Source organism: Pristiophorus japonicus, chromosome 4 (assembly GCF_044704955.1).
Source record: "Pristiophorus japonicus isolate sPriJap1 chromosome 4, sPriJap1.hap1, whole genome shotgun sequence".
Lineage (NCBI taxonomy): Eukaryota > Metazoa > Chordata > Chondrichthyes > Pristiophoridae > Pristiophorus > Pristiophorus japonicus.
The window spans coordinates 242,818,726-242,835,977 of record NC_091980.1 but is presented as its reverse complement, the minus strand read 5'-3'; the positions used below and the strand labels follow the sequence as shown (position 1 = coordinate 242,835,977).

General features: G+C 40.3%; 1 protein-coding gene across 1 annotated transcript in view; it reads right to left on the bottom strand.

Annotated features, from left to right (window-relative positions):
* trim9 (tripartite motif containing 9) overlaps positions 1 to 17,252 on the bottom strand; it is a 180,442-nt gene that overhangs the window by 90,533 nt on the left and 72,657 nt on the right. Inside the window, exons 4-7 of the mRNA XM_070877493.1 lie at positions 10,058 to 10,168; positions 9,315 to 9,468; positions 3,198 to 3,355; positions 183 to 321 (exon numbers count right to left, since the gene is read on the bottom strand). Coding sequence (XP_070733594.1) covers positions 183 to 321; positions 3,198 to 3,355; positions 9,315 to 9,468; positions 10,058 to 10,168 — 562 coding nt within the window. The remainder of the gene's footprint in view (positions 1 to 182; positions 322 to 3,197; positions 3,356 to 9,314; positions 9,469 to 10,057; positions 10,169 to 17,252) is intronic.

Sequence of the window (17,252 nt, the reverse complement as noted above, 5' to 3'; positions counted from 1 at the left end):
TACTTGGGATACTGAATATAACAGTTTATCACAACCTATATTTTGCACAGATTAGCTACGATACAGTACTGTTCATGACTTAAAAAAAGGTTCCTACTTATTTTGGAGTATATGCATCCACAAAAATCCCATAATCACATAACGTTTAAGGTATTCTTAAAGCATCTGTGATGAAACCTCACCCTCTGAAGTCTGTAGTACAAGCGTCTTGCTGTAAGGACCAACTCCAGACTTGTTGAAAGCTTTCACTCGGGAACTATATGTGCTGTTGAAATGCAGGCCATCAACAGTGCACATTGTTTCTTTTCCTACATACACCTCCTGTTCATGAAGATCAGAAACAATAGTTAAATAATTGGGAGATTACTTCTGACCAGTGTACAAAGGAAGCTGATTTACCTTTTGTGCAGGTCTTGTTCTCTGAATGTTAATCTCCTGCCCATGATGTGTAGACAGCAGGCTAATTGGGAAAACTTTACACCTACACATTAAATGGTTATTGAAACTTCCCTCAACAGCTTGCATACCACTAACTGTGATTAGTTTTCTGTGCTGTATAATCGGCACTTGTACCTATACTCGCTACGTTCTAATTTTCCCATTATTGGCAGCTATCCAGCAGGATTAGTTTGTCTACAAGTAGATAATAACGCTCCTGTAGAGACATGCTTGAATTCAAATACAATTTTATATTTCCAAAGATCTGTTTTAAAAAAACAGAATGTGTTTGTTTTCAAGCAGAATTTCCAATTGCCTTTGCCATCATGATTTTAAAAACCTCCCAATGCATTTGAAAGCAGATGAGAGCTCCCAATACATTTGAAAAAGGACAAGCAAAAGGTTTGGTACTAGATGCATTAAAAACCCCTTATTCAACTAAAATCTCATTCGACACAAAATAAGACATCTTATTCAGGAAGGCAAGAAACAAAGCTAATTTTCCGATCTCAAACATGTTATCTTTTGGAAACAGGGTTACCTGGTCAGGTCCATCAAAAAATAACGTGTCTTTCGTAGGCATCAAACTAACTGTTCAAGTTATTTGTGGGTATGGGATGCAAACATGATTCACTGCATTGCGATTTTATTAAAAGTCAGAAAATTGCTTGGTAAGCTCAGTTATGGTATGCATTGGAAGTGCATGCCCAGCAAATAGCAATAATCAATTGTGCTTCAACCATTCTGGAAATTAAACAGTTGGTTCATTTGGTAAAACTATCACATCAAGAAAACAACAAAAACAAATGCTCAACAATAATCAAAAGGTTTCCAGAATTAAGTTCAAATATTACATTAAAAAAACTACAAATGGAGACAGAAACCATTAGCAATTAGTTATCGAAAGCAATTTCAGATTTCAGTTCTGATGTTGGATATACAAAAAATCGTTTGGTTCTTTTTTATGTTCCACATGTAACCAAAGTAATTGCTGTTAATCCAATCGCCTTTCAAACAACAGCTTGTTCCTATATTACTGTACACTACCAAATCAAAAAACTGCATAGAATCACTGGTATTTCCAGAGAGAAGCAACAAAGATCATGATATAATGCTAGTGTGAATTTATGTCCCATACCAGATGTCATGTATTCAACCAGCATTGTAACCTATGTATAATCTGACCTAAGTTGTACACTGTGAGAACAATGACCACTAGGTGGTGAACTTGTGGGAGACACTCCTAACCTAGACCTTCAGATATAAAAGGGGAAGCTCCACCCACTTCCATCACTTGAGTGCTATGAAATAAAGGACAGGTCACAGACTGACCTCTCAAGCATGGGCCTCGTGTGCATTTATACTGTATAGTAAGGACGTATCACCAAAAGTTTTTAAAATGGTAAAAAAAAAATTCAGTTTCCTTCTCTGCATCCAACCTTCTTTTGGTCATTTTTATATTCTATGTATTTGTGTATGCATCATAAAAGTATGCCTGCCCACTTATAAAACTTGGAAAAGCTGATAAATAGCTTCAAACTATAGGGTCCATATGATTTCAGCTAAACCTAAACAGGTACAGAAATCATGGAATCAAGGTGGAGGTAACTATTATCCAATTGAGTAACACGTGGGTGCAATGATTATCCTTTCAGATGGTTATAAGCATTTATTTTTTTTATATAAATAAAGTTGCAAAACTAAACACTTCATATTCTGTTAATAGAACTCTAAGTCCTTTCTCAGCCATGTTTTATTTTAGTAGTGGCTGGCTGCTATTTGATTGACAAGAATGGGCTGGAGGGAGACTCTTGCTCGACATGCACATCCCGATGAGGATTTCATCGTGGGGAGAACTCACATCCTGACATTGTACAATTGCACTGAAGTTCAAAGCAGTGTGCGAATGGACCAACCTTTTGTATATTAATTTTTGGAACAGTGCTCATTAAAAGAAAATATGATCACATTATTTCAAATCTTACTATATTTAATTTAATGTGTGCTTTGGATGCTTCAGGAGAATGCTCATGGGAGAAAGTACATCTTCAGTATAAAATACTTCCTCATCTAGGAATTGTGAAAAAGATACAATCTATGAGTTCACTTAATTTTTGAACAATTCAAATTCATTTTCAGCATCAAATTCTCACTTTGCTATGCTATTTTGCAGTGCATAACTTAAATTAGGTAATTATTTTTTTAGCACAAAAACAACTTTGAATTATCAACAGTAAACTGCAATCCCTCAGTGAAAACCTGCTTTTCAGGCGTGCTGATCTTTGCAGAAAGCCACTAAGCAGCTATCATTTTCATAGAATATCAGATCTATTCTGGCTCTGGATGCTTAATCAGTAGCCACCCAAGTCAAGAAAATGCAGTACTAGTTGGTCATTGCTGTGTAAAACAATTACTCATCGATACAAATCACATCAATTGGTTATTTCCTGAAGTCCAATGAAGAAGGTATAATAGTGCTCAATTAAGTCAGTTTAAATGCTGTATTGGATTTTAGTTCGACAGTACCACTAGCAAAAAACACCACATGTAACTTTATAATGACGAGGACGTAGAATTGAAAGTTGTAAATATAGTCTGCATTCACTGCAAATATTACTCGAACATTACCTCACACTTAAACTTAACTCCTCTGCATGCAGTTTGTTGAAAGCACTTTGCGTTCTTCTAAAAAGAAAGATATCACACACCTCCTTGGTTCATAACTATTTCTACCTATGTTTGCATTCTGCAATACTTACTCTAAATTGGCCGCCATTTCCATCATCTAGTTCTAGAATGTAGCCTTCTACTTGAACTAATGAAAGTGGTGGCTGTTTCCAGGATAACGTAGCACTGTTGTTGCGAGTACAACATTCTTCCAGCTGCAGGATTGGGGCTGATGGCACTGGAGATGGAACTAAGCAGAAATGAGTATAACCGTCACTTCTAGTAAACTACAAAGAACTATTCTCAAATTGTCACCTGACTTAGCGACTGGAGTTTAGCCAGAGGGCCATTAGGCCATCTTTTAAGCTCATTTAGAATTGCAGGAACCAGGGGAAAAGATCTGCAATGTTTTGATGGTTACAGTAATTTTTGCTGCCAATCAGTTGTTGTTGTGCTACGTAGATCATGTGTGCTTGGAGGTGATTGCAAATGACAATCATGGCAGAATTACAGCTTTTCTTTGGATCTCTGGCTAAGCCCTAACTTCTATTCATGATATGTTTGAGTCATTTATTCATTGTACAATGTTACAGCAATTGCAAAAGATAGAGTTATCATGGGCTGAATTTGCAGTCGGAGGCTTCCCGCAGGTGGATGCCTCCAACTAGCAAAAAAATCTACAAACTTACCTTCTGCTTCGGGATCTACGGAGACTTGTGCTCCTGAGCCTCTAAGCGTATGCCTGCGTAGAGGCTCACGTGGCTCGCCAGCGCTCCTGGGATCACGTGGGCCAGCCCAATCAAAGATGGGGATTCCGTATGTACGGAATCCCCATAAGCATGAATGGGGATCACATAAAAAACACATTTAACATAAATACATTTTTTTTATTACATATTTAAAATTAAAATACAATATAAACATTTTAAACAAAAATTACATTTTTTGAAAAATAAATTTAAATGTTTTAAGGGGCTGAGAATAACCTTACCTTATTGCACATGTTTTAATGTTTAAATTAATTTTTAAAAATTACTTATGCTTTTAAAAACTCTTGCGCTGGTAAAAGCAGTCCTTACGCCTGATTTTACCAGGTGCAAGAATTTCACGGGCACTCGCTGGGCAAATAGCCCAACTTTCTGCCCACAGAGGCCTTTTTCCCCAGGATGTGGTAAATCTGTCAGATCGCATTTCCGGGTTTTCACGCAGGCACATGCTTAAACCAGGAACTTGCGTGGCCCCTACGGGCATGTGCCCAGTAAGTACGGCCCAGTAAGTCATAAAGTCCCACCATTTGATCTTTAAAACCTCTGCACTTGGATGTAAAATGGAAACTAACTTCCTGCACTGAATTTATTTCCATGGGCATTATTCTCAAGAGTCCACAACCCATACCAGTAAAGCTAAAAGTATCAACCAGAAATATTACCTGTGGCTCTGTATCCAGCTATTATTTGAAATCTCTGCTCATTAAAAAAAATAGAATATTGTTAAAGGTGGCAAGACATTCCAATTATTTCCTCAGCAAGACCTACATAACTCACTCTAGTTTGTTGCACTAGCGAATTAGTGGGCCTTGTACACTGAAGAATAGCACATATTTACTGATATAATGTATATTTAAAAAAAGATCCACAAAGGATCTTTTAATTCCAGAGTTGAACAATTTTTCTGGATTTCTTTTGAAAAGTTAATCTGAATCTAATTATTTAGTTGGTCCCAACTAATATGGCAGCTGACTTCCAGAGCATATTTCCACCCCTACAATTTATTTTTAGATTATTTTCAATAGAAAAGCTAAAGTGAACATCACGAATTAACGGTTACAAATTTCAGATACAGTATTCATTACAGCATGCATACACCATGGAATAAATAGCTTTCAAGTTTTACAAAATGCAGATCTATTTGGAGATTTTAAAATCTAACAGTTTAAACTGTAATTGTAAGCACCTGTGCCTGCCACCAAGTGTCAACACAGGATTACAAATGAGCCCAAATATTGAGCCAGTCATGTCACTCTTCACTAGCAGTTCATTCTGGCAGATTGTTATGTATTTATAACTGGCTTTATTATACATAATAATTTTGAACTTTTCATCTGGGCAACAGTGTACTGAAGATGGATTAGCTTAGTCAAAAGAAACCCATGTGTTTTGTACAACCATATTTATACTTTTGTACAGATGTTATGAATTAAATGATGATTTTTTAAATTTTAAATCAAAGAAATAATAAAAGCAAAACGCTGCATAGTAGCGAAGCACAAATGCAATGAATGTGTTTAGAAGGTTGAGGGATATTCTAATCTAGGTGTTTAAAGTGATGAAGGGATTCAATAGGGTAGATAAGCTGTTTCCTCTGGTGGGGGAATCCAGAAAAAGGAGGGGATAATTTTAAAGGAATGAAATCAGGAAGCACTTTTTCCACACAAAGATTAGTGGAAATCTGCAACAAATATTCCACATGAAGTGGAATCATACAGGAAAGCAGAACGTCCAGGTGTTAGCATTGAGGTTCATAACAAGAATTCAAAATGAAAAATAAAATCACTAAAATAGGTACCAGCAAATATGTGTAGTACTCGCTACAAACCCTGAACAAAATCAAAGGATAAAGCAATATGACCTCAAACTTGTGAAATATGCAAATGACAAATATATTAGCAGATAAATGATTGAAATTTTAAATTACACTTCACATCATTAACTTTATGGTTTGACATACATCATGAAATATCTTCTGACTTGTGTGCAAAGCTTATAAATCTAAACGAAACTGTCTAGTTAACCTCTACACATGCTTAATTCATTCAATTGGGCTGGTAACTGGGATCTTCATGACTCCTGAAATTGTCCTTTATTACTGAATCTACATTATAGTTATGCAGAAGTCAAATATTCACAACCTTTTCCCTCCACCCCCCAACCACAGCTCATGACATAATCTTATTGGTGCAAACCCATGACCAAAGCTGCTTTTATGTTGACCCAAGAGTGCCACTGTTCCCTGATATATCGATCTTGTGCACCTGGTGGCAGCTCCAATGTAAGTTTGTAGGATTGGCTGAGACCAGTGACCAGGAAGAATCAGAGGAAAAAAATGGTCTTCTTGGTGACTGGTCCCAATAAATCTACCAAATTTACATTGGGGTTGCCGCAGAGATACAATATGGGCAGCTCAATTTCAATAATAGAATTTCTTACCCATGCTCACGCTCTATTCCACAGTGCATTCCTTTTAAATGGTCATTTAATTCCCACCTGCTAATGCAGTCTTAACAAAGACTCATTTTATTTTGGCTGCCTAGCTACAATGACCTTAACTAAAAGGAGCAAATGTCAAATCAGCTACTGCATCAATTCTTGACATCATATACATACAATACAACAAACCTGCAATGTTTTTAATTACTGGTCAAAAAAAACTAAGCCTTTGGGAAACATTAGTTTTTCTAATTGTCTTTGTTGATCCATCCAAAAATGTTGGAAATGTTTTCCTTTAAGATTGTGTAATATTGTAGGTCTTTTTTAAAACTGTGACTAAAATTCATTAAGTTTTAATGTTATTGCAAATGCATAAGTTTAAATTACAGAAAAGGTCATAAAAATAGAAGGACAGTGTGAACTGTTATCCACTTGCTTACAGAGTAATCTAGAAAAACTGCTTTACAGTCTCTTATTTCATAAAAGCCAAATTCTCTTAGAATTGATTATACTTGAGGCATCCTACCTCAGGTTCAATATCCTACATTACAACAGTGACTACACTCCAAAAGTACTTCATCGGCTGTAAAGCACTAAGACGTCCGGTGGTCGTGAAAGGCCAAATCCAAGTCTTTCTTTATTTCAGTTAAGAGGACTTGGAAAAATTAATTACAGCAGCTTAACAGTGATGATTCAAAAAAGCTATATAAAAAAATTCGATAGTTATGGAATAGGTTAAAAAAATATAAAATTTTAGAAACCTAGGAGAGATTTTCCAACTCATGGTTACACGTGCTTATGTTAACACGAGTGCACATTTTTAACAATACTGTAGTCTATATCCAAATTATTCATTTTTACTTTAACATTTTTGAATATTTAATACATTATTTCCATAAACAAATACACCCTGGTACATTAGAGAACCTCTTCACACATCACATCACACCGCGCACAGTCGTCACACATGGGCAAAATGATGGAATCAATTATTAAGGATGTCATAACAGCGCATTTGGAAAGTGGTGACATAATAGGTACAAGTCAGCATGGATTTGTGAAAGGGAAAGCATGCTTGACAAATCTTCTGGAATTTTTTGAGGATGCTTCCAGTAGAGTGGACAAGGGAGAACCAGTTGATATGGTGTATTTGGACTTTCAGAAGGCTTTCGACAAGGTCCCACACAAGAGATTAATGTGCAAAGTTAAAGCACATGGGATTGGGGGTAGTGTGCTGACGTGGATTGAGAACTGGTTGGCAGACAGGAAGCAAAGAGTAGGAGTAAATGGGTACTTTTCAGAATGGCAGGCAGTGACTAGTAGGGTACCGCAAGGTTCTGTGCTGCGGCCCCAACTGTTTACATTGTACATTAATGATTTAGACGAGGGGATTAAGTGTAGTATCTCCAAATTTGCAGATGACACTAAGTTGGGTGGCAGTGTGAGCTGCGAGGAGGATGCTATGAGGCTGCAGAGTGACTTGGATAGGTTAGGTGAGTGGGCAAATGCATGGCAGATGAAGTATAATGTGGATAAGTGTGAGGTTATCCACTTTGGTGGTAAAAACAGAGAGACAGACTATTATCTGAATGGTGACAGATTAGGAAAAGGGGAGGTGCAGCGAGACCTGGGTGTCATGGTACATCAGTCATTGAAGGTTGGCATGCAGGTACAGCAGGCGGTTAAGAAAGCAAATGGCATGTTGGCCTTCATAGCGAGGGGATTTGAGTACAGGGGCAGGGAGGTGTTACTACAGTTGTACAGGGCCTTGGTGAGGCCACACCTGGAGTATTGTGTACAGTTTTGGGTCTCCTAACTTGAGGAAGGACATTCTTGCTATTGAGGGAGTGCAGCGAAGGTTCATCAGACTGATTCCTGCGATATCGGGACTGACATATCAAGAAAGACTGGATCAACTGGGCTTGTATTCACTGTAGTTCAGAAGAATGAGAGGGGATCTCATAGAAACTTTTAAAATTCTGATGGGTTTAGACAGGTTAGATGCAGGAAGAATGTTCCCAATGTTGGAGAAGTCCAGAACCAGGGGTCACAGTCTAAAGATAAGAGGTAAGCCATTTAGGACCGAGATGAGGAGAAACTTCTTCACCCAGAGAGTGGTGAACCTGTGGAATTCTCTACCACAGAAAGTTGTTGAGGTCAATTCACTAAATATATTCAAAAAGGAGTTGGATGTAGTCCTTACTACTAGGGGGATCAAGGGGTATGGCGAGAAAGCAGGAATGGGGTACTGAAGTTGCGTGTTCAGCCATGAACTCATTGAATGGCGGTGCAGGCTCGAAGGGCCGAATGGCCTACTCCTGCACCTATTTTCTATGTTTCTTCTGGTTAGGGCCAAGACACATTGCTGGACATTAAAAAAAAAGGAACTTTAGAATAGCATTATACAACATCTACTGTGAAGCACAAGTGGCCTCCTGGTTTGCATAAGAATCAGATCAGAACCAGAGTCCTGAGATGTGCTATCACTTTCATGTAGAGGAGCACATTTAAAAAAAACTCCATAGGGACTAATTTGTTTTTTTTTTAAATGGATTACATGTCTAAAAATGTTTTAATTGAAGTTGGACATATTTCCTTTGCTGATCAAATTTTGTTTTCTAAACAAAGCTTTTCCAAACATGCAAAAATGTTGTTCCCTTCTCCTCCTCCCACACTCAAATTTTAAATAAATGTTTTGCTGCTATCTAAACACACAGATTGTCACACTACTCATTATGTAACTTTGTTACTTTATAGGCCATTACTGATCACTAATTTTATTTCTGCTATAATTTCAAGATGTGAGAGTACTCTTTTCAAAAGTATGGAAATGGAGGATGTATAGAGTTGAGTAACAGCTATAAAATAAACGATCAATTTCCTGGCCAACTTATTTTAAATGATATCTGCTGTGGACACAGGGTTGATTTATCTGGCCAAAGAATATTTTCAGCAATTTTTATACTCAACACTCAGGCCACATTTCTGTAGACTGATCCTTACTTTTCATCTGTACGAAGTCCAGCTGAAGGATAGATTGTAGCAGTGGTGCATTGTCCAGGGTTAAATCAAAGTCAGTATTCATGCGAGGTTGGAGTATGCCTTTTCCCCACTGTTCATCGATAAAGTGTACGCGTCTTATTAAAGCATCTGATATCTGGTAACAAAGTTAACCTGTCAGAATTACACTCACATCTATAAGTAATACGCATGTCATTATAGATACAATACTAGATTTCAAAAATAATTACTGGCATCCCATGAAGTATCTTTCACTTTAAAGAAAAATCAGCAGATTGAAATTGGTCACACAATTGTCTTTCGGACAACTGGATACCTTTTTGTTCAGTCTGCAGTTACTGTAGCTTGTCTATTAGTAGTCAATAATGAGACCAGAATTAAATCAAACATCGGACAATGTGCATTATGCAAGAGTTTAAAAAGAGGAAATAATCCATACATGACAGAGAAATACATATTTATACAAGTTCATGGAATTATTTCTGCATATGGGTTTGATTGCACACAGACACAAAAATCAAAGGCACGAAGACTTTCATTATGAGAGCCAGGAGGCCATATTGATGTATGGGTAATTTAGCAATTCCCCAAGCACATGCTGTATCTAGTTATAAGAGACAGGAGCAAAATCTTTGACTGTTTTTCCAGGGGAACCCATGCAAATTGCTGAATATCATTCAATAGTACAATCAGTAATACAGGAGCATTGGCAATGACACACTGACCTGTAAAAAGCCGCTGGGGTCATTCTCCTTAATTACCTCCAGACAGTATTCCATCAGACCAGTTGTTTGGCGCAGCTTGACTGTGCAATGGCTGATTTGATCTCGGACCACCTACAACGAGAGACAAATATCACTGATTGGGCACAATTTATCAGAATGAATAATATATATGTAACATACCAGGTTACAGGCAAAGGTTAGAAGATCAAGCATGATCTTACTGAATGGTGGAGCAGGCTCTTGGAGCTGAACAGCCTACTCCTATTTCTTATTTTCTTACGTTATGTGATTGTAAGCAGAGGAAGATGCTTAAGCATGGAAGTGAGGGTGTGGTGCACATCGCCATAGAAACAGTTTGGACAGAAGTTTCAAGATCTTCTGCCCAAAGATAATGAAACAAGCATTTGGTTCCTGGAAAATAAATAGGGTTTCCTTTGTTCCCTGCAGTTGGATAAATACATCTGAACAATTTTCTTTTGTTAAATAAATAAAATAAGTCATATGTGCTGTAACCATCATTCTGTCTCTCCAAAAAGCACATTGGATCATAGTTTGCCCATGAATAACTCAATTACAGGTTCTAAAATTCCTCTTCCATTTCATTTTCAAATGATTTGGAAAACAAATTCAGGACTATCAGAGGAAAGGTATGTTTTGAAGTTAGCAGAGAAAAAAAATTAATCATGTAAATTATTTTTGAATTCTCAGTATAAACTAACTCAAGCATCAACTCCTCTCTGAGCCAACTTCCATTGAAATAAATAAAATAAACAATTGAAAGTGATTTACGTGTGAAATAATCTCAGGTCTGAAAAGTTTATGCCTCTGCTTATTTTGAAATCAGGTGCAATAAACCAATAAATATTACAATAGCCTGAGGACAGATACTGTCTTAGAGAATCATAGCGATGCACGGTGGAAGATTCTTCACACCAGACATTATTAGCAGTGTGCAGCAAGTTGGGAAGTACAGTTGATAAATCCCATGAGCTGACAAAGTAAGTATTCTGGGAAGAATAATATCAACCCAAGTTTGAGAGCCTAATGCATCAAAATAAAGATGTTAACAAAGGTAGTCAAAGACAAAAAAAGTGTTATAACCAAGTTTAATGATGTTATGAAATATAATTTGTCTTTTAAAATATTATAGTTTTCAGTTACTATGGAAAAAGTTATAAGCAAAATATCTGGGAAAATATTTCAGTGCTTTGACTGCTTCAGTTTCTGCATTTTCATTAAAATTTCCATCACTTCACAGTTTTGATTTATTGTGGCCAAAAGGTTTGATTTTTTTCCCCCTTAGTGATTTAATTGGATTGATAAGATTTTTCTTGGAGCACCGATTAGGAAGCTAAAATTTGAGAAAATCAGGTGGAAGTATGAGAAATTTACACACATGCACTTATGACCTCTGAATTTTGAAAGACACTGGTGTAGAAATTGTGGATGAGAGGCTTCCCGGTGACGAATGTCGCCGACCTGAAAAAAAAATCTACGAACTTACCGGGAGGTTTGGAGACTTGCGGTCCTGGGCCTCTACATGTAGGCCTGTGTAGAAGCCCACGTATCCCAGGGACGTAGGCATTTCTCAAGTGTCCCTGGGATTACGTGGGCCGGCCCAACCAAAGTAGGGGTATTCCCATTTCATACTTGTGGTGAGTTCCTGGATCAAATATGAATAGGAATTCCCCCAAAAATACACAAACACTTAAAATAAAATTTTAAAAACCATCTCACTTAAAATTAATCAAAATGGAATTTAATTATTTAAAACAAAAATTTAATTTTTAAAAAAATAAATTAACATTTGAAAGGGTCTAAAAACTTGGCTTATTTCACAGGTTTTTAAATGTTTGAATTATTGAAAAAAAGTGTGTATTTCTGTCCTTTAAAAGTCTTAGGCTGAAACAAACAGGCCATCGGTCGTAAAAATTTCACGGACATTTGCTGGGCAGAAGTTGGAAAATTTCGTACAATCTGTCAATCGCAAGTTCCAGGTTTAGGCGCATGTGCAGTGCGTGCCTAAACCCCGGAACATGTGCAATGCATGCCTAAACCCCGGAACATGTGCAGTGCATGCCTAAACCCCGGAACATGTGCAGTGCGTGCCTAAACCCCGGAACATGTGCAGTGCATGCCTAAACCCCGGAACATGTGCAATGCATGCCTAAACCCCGGAACATGTGCAGTGCGTGCCTAAACCCCGGAACATGTGCAGTGCGTGCCTAAACCCCGGAACATGTGCAGTGCGTGCCTAAACCCCGGAACATGTGCAATGCATGCCTAAACCCCGGAACATGTGCAATGCATGCCTAAACCCCGGAACATGTGCAGTGCATGCCTAAACCCCGGAACATGTGCAGTGCATGCCTAAACCCCGGAACATGTGCAGTGCGTGCCTAAACCCCGGAACATGTGCAATGCATGCCTAAACCCCGGAACATGTGCAGTGCGTGCCTAAACCCCGGAACATGTGCAGTGCATGCCTAAACCCCGGAACATGTGCAATGCATGCCTAAACCCCGGAACATGTGCAGTGCGTGCCTAAACCCCGGAACATGTGCAATGCATGCCTAAACCCCGGAACATGTGCAATGCATGCCTAAACCCCGGAACATGTGCAGTGCGTGCCTAAACCCCGGAACATGTGCAATGCATGCCTAAACCCCGGAACATGTGCAGTGCGTGCCTAAACCCCGGAACATGTGCAATGCATGCCTAAACCCCGGAACATGTGCAGCCCCTACGGGCACGTGCACACCTCGTACGCGCCTGTAGGGGCCGCAAATTCAGCCTCAATGTGCGCTAGATGTGGGCTTTTTTATATACAGATGGACTAAAATTATTTATGCATTATGTACAAACATAATTTTTTTCTGGGTCACAAAGCAACATTGCATCCAAAACCACTTACTGGAGTTCTTTGCATGACACTGAAAATCACTGAACTTAAATTAATTATACAGTTGTACAACAGACAGTGTATGGAGACTGGTATCTTTAGGTTGTGATTCTTGCTGGGCAGACCCAAGTTGCACTGCCAACTGTAATATAAGAAATTGGAGCAGCAGTAGGCCATTAGACTCCTTTTGACTGCTCTCCACCACTCAATATCATGGCGATCTGATCTTGGCCTCAACTCCACTTCCCTGCCCGCTCCCCATAACCTTCGACTCCCTTATCGTTCAAAAATCTGTCTATCTCCACCCTAAATATAATCAATGACCCAGCCTCCACTGCTCTCTGGGGTAAAGAATTCCAAAGATTCATGATCATCTGAGAGAAGAAATTCCTCCTCATCTCAGTTTTAAATGGGTGACCCCTTATTCTGAAACTATGCACCCTAGTTCTAGATTCCCCCATGTGGGGAAACATCCTCGCTGCATCTATCCTGTCAAGCCCCCTCAAAGTCTCATGTTTCAATAAGATCACCTCTCATTCTTCTAAACTCCAATGAGTATAGGCCCAACTTGCTCAACCTTTCTTCATAAGTCAACCGCTTCATCTCAGGAATCAACCTAGTGAACATTCTCTGAATTGCCTTCAATGCAAGTATATCCCTCCTTAAATAAGGAGACCAAAGATGTGGTACAGTTGTAAACTCCAAGGGGGTGGTTTCGCCATCAAAAATGAGTTAGTTTGGCAACTTAGAAATTCCCCCTATGGGATAAACGAACGCCTCATGACACTGCGGCTCACTGTAACCCGGAACTAGTATGCTATGGTCTTCGATGCCTACGCCCCAACCCTGGAAGCTGCGGTCAAGGCCAAAGAGGAATTCTACTCCAGTTTTGAACAATCCCTGCCCCGAGTCCCAACGGGCGACAAGCTGATTCTCCTTGGCGACTTTAATGCCAGAGTTGGAAAGGACACAATATCTGGAGAAGAGTGATTGGCAAGGGAGGAGCAGGGAAAATCAACTCCAATGGTATCCTCCTCCTGACAAAATACTCAGAACTGGTCTTGTCTATCTAACAAAATAGTGTTGGTTATGACAAGTACAAGGTCACCTGGCAACACCCTCGCCCTAGGCACTGGTATGTGCTGGACTATGTCATCGTCCGAGTGAGGGACCGCAGGGACATCCACATCACTTGCGCCATGACTGGAGCTGACGACTGCTGGACTGACCACTGTCTAATCCGCTCTATTATCTCCATCAACGCAACCGCAAAACGGCACGGGCAACAGAAATGCTGCCTTAAAAAAATCAACGACGATGCAGTCAAAGACCCTGCGAAGAAAGCCATATTCAGCCAACACCTCTCAGCCAACCTGACGCCCTCCAATGAACAAAAGCCACAGAGCGTTCAAAGTGCCTGGTCCGCCCTCAGGTCCACTTGAATTTGCATCTACGAAGCGACTCGGTTACTCTACCAGAAAACATTAAGACTGGTTCGATGAGAACGACCAGGAGATTCTGCTAAAAGGAGCACCTCGAGGATCTTCTCAACCAAGACTCTGGGCTAGAAATTGGTCAGTCTTGCGCTAATTTTTTCGGTGATATTTCACCTTTGACTTTAAAAGGTGTCTACCTAAATTGATGAAGTTGTGCGCTGGCGGTTTTGAAATACCACTGAAAAACGGACCGCCATCGTGCAACACCAAAATAAGATATATCGCTTTAAATTGGCCATTTGGCGCGAAAAAAAACGCCCGAGAAAAGCCTGCGTTGCAGCCCCAGGTACAGCGGTAAGTATGAAGACCTGCAAAAAAGGTAAGTTAAAAGTTTTTATTTTTTAATTCCTTTGCAGTGATTATTTAGTTAAGGGTCTTGTAAATGTTTTGAGATTTATTTTTTGCACGTTTTACCCCCTTCCTAGGGCCTGTCTTTTTAGCAGTAATCAGCCTCGGACTAAAGTTGGCAAGGACTGTGATTTTCATTCTGAATCCTCGTCCAACGGCCATTTTCACCATCGAGCGCATTTTGTTGCCAATTTTATGCCTTTAAAAAAATAGCGGTATTTGTAATGGTATTTTTGGCGCAAAATGCCGAAAAATTACCGATATCACCAAAAGACCAATTTCTAGCCCTAGGTCTTTGACTTCATCCCACAGCATGTAACCCGGCACCACCTCAGCACAAACCCAGCCCGGCATGAGGTTAAAAAGGCCATCAGACAACTGAAAAACAATAAGGCCTCAGCAGCAGATGGAATCCCCGGTGAAGTACTAAAGCATGGCGGAGAAGTACACTTTGTGCGAATCCATGACCTCATCTCTCTTATCTGGAAGGAGAGGATGCCAGGGGATATCAGACGCCATAATCAAGAAAGGGGACAAGTCCGACTGCAGTAATTACAGAGTAGTTTCCCTGTTGTCTGCCGCAGGGAAAATCATTGTAAGAATCCTCCTCAATTGTCCCCTCCCAGTGGCTGAAGAGCTCTTCCCAGAATCACAAATATGGATTCTGCCTACTAAGGGGCACAACGGACATGATTTTCAACTGAGACAAATCCAAGAAAAGTGTAAGGAGCAGCATCAACTTCTGTACATAGTTTTCTTTGACCTCACAAAGGCCTTCGACTCTGTCGAGGGATTATGGAGTGTCCTCCAATTTGGCGGTCCTCAAAAATTCGGTACCATCCTCCACCTGCTTCACGATGACATGCAAGCCGTGATTCTTACCAACGGATCCACCACAGACCCAATACAAGTGCAGACTAGGGTCAAGCAAGGCTGTATCATTGCACCAACGCTATTCTTAATCTTCCTCGCTGCAATGCTTCATCTCACCCTTAACCAGCTCCCCGCTGGAGTGGAGTTAATCTACAGGACAAGTGGGAAATTGTTCAACCTCCGCGCCTCCAGTCCAGATCCAAGGTTGCTCCAACCTTTGTCATTGAATTACAATATGCAGGTGATGCTCGAGTTTGTGCACCCTTGGAGTCTGAACTCTAAACCATCATTGACACCTTCACTGAAGCATACGAGACTCTGGGCCTCACATCAAGCAACGGTCCTCTACCAACCTGCCCCCACCACACAGTACTGCGGTTATCAAGATCCACGATGAGAACTTGGACAATGTGGACCACTTCCCATGCCTTGGGAGCCTACTATCAGCAAGGGCAGACATCGATGACGAAGTCCAACACTGGCTTCAGTGGGCCAGTGTAAACTTCGGCCACCTGAGGAAAAGTGTTCGAAGACCAGGATTTCAAATCCGGCACAAAGTCCACAGAGCAGTAGTGATACTTGCCCTCCTATATGCTTCAGAGACATGGACTATATACAGCAAGCACCTCAAAGCACTAGAGAAGTACCACCAACGCTGCCTCCGCAAAATCCTGCCAATTCATTGGCAGGATAGGCGCACCAACGTCAGCGTTCTCTCAGTCCAACTTTTCCAGCATCGAGGCTTTTACCACACTCGACCAGCTCCGACGAACGGGCCACATTGCCTGCATACCCGGTGCTAGATTCCCGAAACAAGCACTCTACTCTGAGCTATGTCACGGCGGGCGAGTCCCAGGACAGCAGAGAAAACGTTTCATGGACACCCTCAAAGCCTCTTTGAAAAAAGCAACATCCCCACCGACTTTTGGGAATCCCTGGCCCAAGACCGCTCAAAGTGGAAGAGGAGCATCCGAGAAGGCACCGAACACTTTGAGCCACTTCGCCGGGATACGCGGAAGCCAAGTACAAAAAGCGGAAGGATCATACCGTAAATCAAGCACCCCATCCACCCCCCCCTCCAACCACCGTCTGCCCCACCTGTGACAGAGACTGTCGATCCCTCATTGGTCTCATGTCAACTTAGAACTCATTTTAGTGTGGGCACAAGTCATCGACTCCAGGGGACTGTAAGAAGTAGTACAGTTGTAGGACTTCTCTACTTTTATACTCCATCCCCCTTGCAGTAAATGTCAACATTCCATTTGCCTTCCGAATTACTTGCTGTACCTGCATGCTAACTTTGTGTTTCATTTACAAAGACCCCCACATCTCTCTGTACCACAGCATTTTGTAATATAGAAACACAGAAAATAGGGGCAGTAAGCCATTCAGCCCTTCGAGCCTGCACCACCATTCAATAAGATCGTGGCTGATCATTCCCTCAGTACCCCTTTCCTGCTTTCTCTCCATACCCCTTGATCCCTTTAGCCGTAAGAGCAATATCCAACTCCCTCTTGAATATATCTAACAAACTGGCATCAACAACTGTCTGCAGAAGAGAATTCCACAGATTAAC